General features: G+C 40.9%; 1 protein-coding gene across 1 annotated transcript; it reads right to left on the reverse strand.

Moving 5' to 3' along the window:
* Positions 1-1,351: 1,351 nt before the first annotated feature.
* On the reverse strand, positions 1,352-7,650 carry aqp3a (aquaporin 3a). The gene is made up of 6 exons (XM_034240295.1): positions 7,499-7,650; positions 3,627-3,753; positions 3,269-3,406; positions 2,998-3,113; positions 2,659-2,876; positions 1,352-2,515 (listed from the first exon to the last, which is right to left on the reverse strand). Exons 1-6 carry the CDS (start codon positions 7,604-7,606, stop codon positions 2,314-2,316), a joined length of 909 nt encoding a protein of 302 aa, XP_034096186.1. The 5' UTR covers positions 7,607-7,650; the 3' UTR covers positions 1,352-2,313.
* Positions 7,651-7,972: the final 322 nt, after the last annotated feature.

A 7,972-nucleotide genomic window follows, 5' to 3' on the forward strand; every position in this document is an offset into this window, starting at 1 on the left:
CACGTTTCACAATTATGCCACATCAAGGTGGAACGCTCTTCCCACAACTGTAAAGGAAAGTAAAACTATACTTACCTTCAAAACCTCTCTTAAAGAGCACCTTCGGGGGAGAGCATTGCAAAACTGGCCCCGGTAATGGTACAAATCTCAACCTGTCGTTCAATGGACAGCTTCCCCCCCCCCCCCCCCCCATCTATGTATATACTCGCATTTTAGACTCTGTTACTAACTGTATATCTGTAGACTTGGTATGTCTTAAATGTCCGGTTAGGATGTATTAGAACGAAATCTAAAATGAAAATTGTAAATAAGCAATCTGTATGTAAAAAACCACCTGTATGTAAATTGTAAATAAGCCATCTGTATGTCAAATATGTCTTAAATGATATGATGAATTGGAAATGGGGGACCCTGATGTAAACAAGACGAAAGTCTTTCTCTGGTCTGCATCCCCTTAACAATTGTATGTTTTGAGCTGTACTGTACTGTACCCAATATACAAGCTGTTAATAAACTTTTCAATCAATCAATCAATCAATCAATCAATCAATCACCCCTCTCTTAAGGGGTAGCGATCTCACTCTGCATGACCCAATGTCATACTCATAACAATATAACGAAACATCTCGTGAATTTGTTGCGACTGCCTTTTGCCAGCGCTACCCTGACGCCTGTTAAAAGTGAGCGCAGGAGGAAGTGCTTCAATGGGATATAGTTTACGCCCTGCCTGCCTGCAGGAGGGGTTGTGGTTGAAGCCTGGATGGGTAGACTCCGCATGCGATGAGGACCCGTTCCGCGTGGAGCCGGAAGCGCCGTATTAGGCGGCCCTGATGCCAGTGATGCCTTCTCGAGAGACTGAAGGCGTGCGTCAGTTGTTTGCGTGAAGTAGCCATTCCCATTAAGCCGGAGGAACGTCGCCTGTAGCTTAATCCGCAAGACTGCGGAGCTGATGAATAATGCCTGAGCTACAACGAAGCCCTCAGCTAGAACGAAGCCCTGCTGCTGCTTGTGCGTTGACACCTGGAACACAGCTGATAGGAAGGGGGAGAGCATATATAGAGGGATTAACAGGTGCGATAATTAGGCTTGTGAATGGAAGGAAGTGATAGGTTTAGCTAAGGAGTGGCGCTCCCTGTCATCTAGTGAAGGGAGCGAGTATTGCCATGACGAGCAATACGGGGTGATAGGTCTTCCTGCCTGAACTTGCACTGAGCTTCATTAGAGAACAGCTGAGCGAATGGAGTGACCGCTCTGTTTCCTGCTTTGCTCACTTATGACCCGGCTGGTTCATTCTCTTAACAGTCATTTATGTTGTAAATGCACAACACAAGAACGTAACATGATCCACGTACAATAATCAAGAACAAAACTTTATTGTATAAGTACAAAAGCATTTCCCCTTAACCTACATACAATCTACCAAGGTGCTCACAGTCCAGTTTAGCACCCAAACATCAACAGTCATAAGGAAGAAAGATGTCAATAGGTAAAAACTTCATAAGAATGTAGTGGTAGTACTTTAAAAAAACACAGTCATTTTTTAACAATATGATATTTCTCAAGCATGAAATTATAAGCTAAAATGATTCTTGTGATTACATTTAAGTCATACAAAGGTTAATGTTTTCTAGCTGACATATCACAATAATTCTAAGCTTGTTTAACAATTCCTGGTTATGGCTTTTACAGGGAAAAAAGAGTGTTTATAAAAAGAAAGCCGCTTTAATATGGCTGCTTTTAGATAGCTATGGTACAGTGAAGAATTTCGTGGGAAGGATTTACGACTATCATATGTAAGCTTTAAACAAAAACGTTGACTTTAACGAATAACATGAACATGGAGTCATTTCACTAGCTTTTATTTTGAAGTTTGAAAAATGTTATTTCCAAATTTCCTGACAACTTCCATGAATTCAAATGTTAACATTGAAAGGTTTTGGACAGAAAAATGTATATCTTATTACAAGTTTTCAAATATTATTTAAAAAAAATAGGTATAACGCATACAATACTGTTAAAACTGGAGAGCTATAGACGTTAAGATCCAAATGTTCATCTCCTAAATGAATTAATGTAATTCTGTGTTTATGAAGTTATGTTTCTCTCACTCGCACACAATCGTTCTCTACAATATAATACAATACATTTATTATGAAAAAAGAATGGCCCTTTTCCCCAAACACAGCTTATTTGGGAAATATCTAAACAGCTTTGAAGATTCTTTGTAAAAAACATTTGTGGCCGGAAGGTACATTACTGGGGTGTTGGTATTTACAGAAAGTGCATATTTTGCTGTGTATCTCTCTCACACACTCACAGATGTTCTTTGCTAGTGTTATTTGTTTTGTCATTGGAGTTGACATTGGTGAGTCGGACATTCTCCTCCGTTGACCTTTTCTGGTCACGATATTCTCCCTCCGTATGAAAGCCGACCATCACCTGATAGATTATCACACCAATAATGGTGCCAATGAAAGGGGCGAAAACAGGTACAAGGAACCAGCCGTTTCTAACCCTACGGAGAGACAAATAAAAAGTCAATTATACAAGAAAAGTCCCTCTGTCGTGAAATAACAAGCTCAATAGATAATGAGCGTCTAATCTTTAAGAGTGTAACAAGTTCACATAAACACAATTATTAAAAATCTTTGAACTTACGTGAAAACCTCACTGCCCCACCCAGCCATAGCGGTGAAAATACGTGGTCCAAGATCTCTGGCAGGATTTACAGCATAGCCAGAGTTAAAGCCCATGGACAATCCAATGACCAGAACCACAAATCCAACAGTGAAGGCCTCCAGCCCCTGGGGGATGGGATTGTTGTGTGGATCCACAATTGCCAGAATGCAAACAATCAGTGCTGCTGTGCCGATTATCTATATAGCGGAGGGGAACATGTAAGAGGAAATTGTGAGTTGGACACCTGAGTTGTATAACCTATATTTGTCAAGTTTGAATTCAGTTTATGAGAGCTGTTTTCACATTTTAAATGGGTACCTGATCAAAGAAGCCATTGACAAGGGTGAGATGTTTTCCAGGGTATGTAGCAAAAATGCCAGCGGTGGCGCTAGGCCCAGTCACATTAAAACTTCCAGGAATGTCCCACAGGGCATCTAAAAGTAGACAAACAAAAAAAGAAAAGCATAAAACATTTTATATTTGGACTGTTGTTCAAATGTTGTATATTTCACATCTGTTTATATACTGTAAATGGTCGTAACAAGATTTATTTTTTAAATGTCGCTCCATCTCTAAAGCCATCCCTTACCGTAGTACATGCCGAATATGATAGCTGCGCCGAAGTAAGCACCGATTGTCTGAAAGAGGAAGTACATGGGGAACTTTCTCCAGGGCTCTCTTCCGAGCAGGCACATGGCAAAGGTCACTGCTGGATTTAAATGCCCCCCTGCAAATGTACAGTGTGACAGTAGGTCAGTGCATTTTATAAACCAAACCTAAAGGCAACATCATTACCTAATTATATAAAAAAATGCAGACTCCCAGAACTGGCTGAAAAGGGTTACATTTTTACATTATTCTGATTAGGGAGTTAATCTCATACAGCAAAAATAATACCAATTGAGTCATGTTCTTTAATTTCAATCATAATATTTAATTATATGTACCTGATATCTGGCCACAGACCAGAATGCCTAGCATGGCAGCAAAACCGAAGGCAAAGTTGACTGTGAGGAACATGCCATGGGAACCACCGCTCAACACCAGCTGGGCCACGGCACCACAGCCGAACATCTGAAGAGAGAATACAAAAACAGGTTTATGCTTGGCTCCAAAAACGTCTTGTGCACATAATAGCTTAAGTAGTTTTATTTGTTGGGACAAGTAATCTGATGATGTGATGGGAGCTGTGTGTGATATTGAGGTGTTATTTGAAAGAAATACAAAGGCCTTTTGAATGGCTAGTGCCCATTTTGCACACAAACCATGACCTAGTCTCAGACTTGTATAAAGAAAAAACATGAATACTGTACATTTAGTGCTTAGTCAGGACATCGAGGTCAAGCCAAGGAGTGAAATTAGACAATGTGACGTTAATCAGTGAAACCGTTTAGAACAAAGACCCATTATATAAGCTCTTCTTAGAATTATATCAGCTCCATTGTGTTTGTAATGGCACACAAGAGTACAGTATGTCATTTCTACTGCTACTGCCCAGCTGATTTTTCTGGGAAGCGGAAAACACAGGTCGGTTTCTACTTGAGGGATGAGGGAAAAGAGAAAAACATATATTTAAGGGCGACGGGACTAATTCTGTCAAATGAAGAAGGATTTAAGAACATGTTGCCTTTAGATGTTAGCTCTGCCAAACAGGTGCCATACTGTTTATTCTGCACACTGATTATCTGTGTGTGTGTGAGTGTGTGTGTGAGTGTGTGTGCTCATCGTATGTGTTTAGCAAGAGTAATATGTGTGGTCCATGTCTAGGCTTCTGCTCTGTAAGCCCCCTGATGAGGATGCTTTTCAGTCAGACCGCAGGACTCAAATGTTGAGGTAAGCTTGAGGGGAACCACACTCAGAAGGACTGGCGCCTGAGGGGAGTTCATCATCACTGGGCTCAGTCTAAACTCTTTTCCAACCCTTATCCAGCCAGACATTACTGGAAAAATATTTCATAAATATTAGAATGTGCTTCGCTTACTTTTTTTGGAGTGTGGGAGAAAGGCTTCCAGATGTTTTGCCATGATAGGCTTGTGTGATGTGACAATACAAATAAAAATACTCGTGACTTTTCACTTCAGAGTTTTTTCTTAATGTCAGAGGCATCGGATTACAAAGATGGTCCATTAGCTAGTAAGAGCCAATTCACTTACTTGGATCACATTCCTCTAGAAAGGTCTAAAGTAAGTCTCTGAATCTGTGAGCCAACCGTATTATCTTAACTCTGAAGTGCACATTCACTAATGTGTGTTCCCTCCGTTGAATTATTCCAACAACTTGCTGTGTTGCTGCTATAATGTTGTAGTTAGTTAACAGCACCCCACCACCTCCTCAGCCAACATTCAATTGGCTGCTTTAGCTTGCACGCATCCATGCAGCTACTCCCAGCTTTTAGCACAGCTGGGGAGCTTATAAAAGAAAACCCCACAGTAGCCAGTCTACTAAAACACATATTTGGAAATTGTTTAGGAGCTGAAGGCAAAACAAAAAGAAATTGCTGGCCTGGAACCAATTTCTAAAACAGTACCTGTGTGATGATGAAGAGCCTTAAAAAACCCCTACGGCTACTCAAGGCACGGACATTGGTTTGAAGTGCACGTTGTGAAAGTGCATTGAGGGGGTTAACAAAACAGTCACAGTAAGATAACCAAAGACAATAACTGCCTATAGGTGACCTTCAAGGACATACTTTCAAAGCCCCTTTATAGTGACCTATACCGGACTAGACAAACCACTATGCTGACATCAGCCTGTAGGCACACGATGTCTTCAGCATGACCTGAGTTCAGAAACATCCTGTTTAATGCTCCGAACATGTTGCTAGGAGATAGGGAAACATGTCAAGAATGCCAAATCAATGCGTTAGTTAATTAGTGAGTTAAACACACCTACTGTACACACACCCTCACACACGTCAACTATCCTAGTAGCTGATTTCCAAATAAGCAGCTTGACTTGTTGAGTTTGTCCTTAGTAAAACAAATATTTTGGAGAGAGAGGATATTCCATCCATCCATCCATCCATCTTCTCCCGCTTATCCGTGGTCGGGTCGCGGGGGTAGCAGTTCCAGCAGAGAGCCCCAAACTTTCTTTTCCCTGGCGACATCAACCAGCTCTGACTGGGGGATCCCAAGGCGCTCCCAGGCCAGCGAAGAGATATAATCCCTCCACCTGGTCCTAGGTCTACCCCTTGGTCTCTTCCCAGCTGGACGTGCCTGGAACACCTCCCTAGGGAGGCGCCCAGGTGGCATCCTAACTAGATATTCAACATTGTTTATTTAAAAGTGAGAAAGAGATTATCTCTGATGGGAATTATGTCAGTCACGCCTTTGATGTGCTGCCTTTTGTTCTGCCATGACTCTCCCAGTGCTGCCATCCACATGTGTCACCATTAAATTACTCTGCCACACCTTTCTGTCACATAACATACTAAATGACTGACTAACAACAATAAGTAAATATGTTCCGTCCTTAGCTCTTATAAAGTAAGAAGTTGACCTTTGCACATCTGTGTTTATCTGTGTTTACAATGTATTCATTTATATATTATATTGTGCTAATTGAAATTCGGTCTAAGGTGTAATGGAGTGAAATATGACATATCTTTTAAATAAATTGTAAGATTCACTTGGATTGTGTTTCAGAATAAAATGTTCACTTAAAGTACCACGCTTCTATGCCTTTAGAAATGGCTTTGTTTATCCCTGAAAATGTGTCACTAAACTCACCACAGCCACACTTTACTTTTAAACCAATACAAGAGCCTTTAGGTTGCCCACTAAGCTGGTGTATTTAAAGTAATTCAATTAAATGACACGTTTCTGCCAACACAGGGTTAGTAGAAACCATTTTATAGAAGAGTAGCCTTTGTTATCAGTGTAGATAACCTTGCCTATGGATCTCTTTTACTTAATTAACAAAGCAAGTGTCTGTTTATGCTACAGTGCAACAATGTTCATATGATTCTTTCAAACGAAAACAGCTTTTATATATTAATATGGCTAACTTAAACAATTACTGATGTTTGAAAGTGCAGTTTGCAACTTATTGCCTTTGATACTGACTTATTATTTAGCCTTGACATTATTATGCACTTTGACAACACACAAGAACCAAATTAAATAATAATAGGATGTCATGAGGTCTTGGATCCGGGACCACAGCTTCCAAGCAATTAATAGGTGTCATCTTAAAACCTTCTTTGTCTACAAAGCATCAAGTCCTGAACAACCTGTTACTTACCTGTTTGTTCTTAACTCAGTAAACTCAAGTTATACTCAGTTTGAAGTCTATCAATGGTTTATAAATGTCATGTTTCTTTTGCAATCATTCAAACACGATACAATAAGAATGCTGTCATATGAAGGGTTATTGATCATATTGCAACATCAGAAGAAAATGGAATGGTAAATTAAAAAAGAAAACACAGAGAGGATAGAGTTCAGCTATTATAAATGTACACGTACAGAATGGTGATGGTAGAACCACTTCATTTAAAGCTTGATAGCTCTTTTAAAATGTCAATTTTCATAACAATCTATTTAAGATTTAGATGATACGGTGTAAGTGCCAAACACACACACACACACACACACACACACACACACACACACACACACACACACACACCACACACACACACACACACACACACACACACACACACACACACACACACACACACACACACACACACAACACACACACACACACACACACACACACACACACACACACACACACACACACACACACACACACACACACACACACACACACACACACACACACACAATCACACAATCACACAATCACTTACCACAAGGATGAGGGTTCCAAGACATTCCGCCAGGGCCTGTCGCAGCAGCAGGTTTCGGATCTGAAAGAACCGGGATAGTTTGTCCAAATACACCTTCTGTCTGCCCATGTTTTCTTTCTGGAGGCTGATAGGACTTTGAGAAGCGAGATGGATGTAGTTCTGAGTGACTGTGAAGCTGGGAGGACTGGGCTCCTCTTATATAGGCAAGACAGGCTTGGTTAGGGGCCCCACCCTCTGCCCCACACCTCCCTTCATGTCATGTGATTCAGATGTATTCTCACTGGTACACTTTCTCCCTCTCCCTCTCTCTCACACACACACACACGCACGCACGCACGCACGCACGCACGCACGCACGCACGCACGCACGCACGCACACACACACACACTTTTCAAAACCATAGCTTCCCCAAGTGTAATCTGGTTATCAGCAGCTACAAACATATATTATTTGTGATGAGTCTTCTTTCTCAA

This window comes from Gymnodraco acuticeps, unplaced genomic scaffold (genome assembly GCF_902827175.1).
Source record: "Gymnodraco acuticeps unplaced genomic scaffold, fGymAcu1.1, whole genome shotgun sequence".
Lineage (NCBI taxonomy): Eukaryota > Metazoa > Chordata > Actinopteri > Perciformes > Bathydraconidae > Gymnodraco > Gymnodraco acuticeps.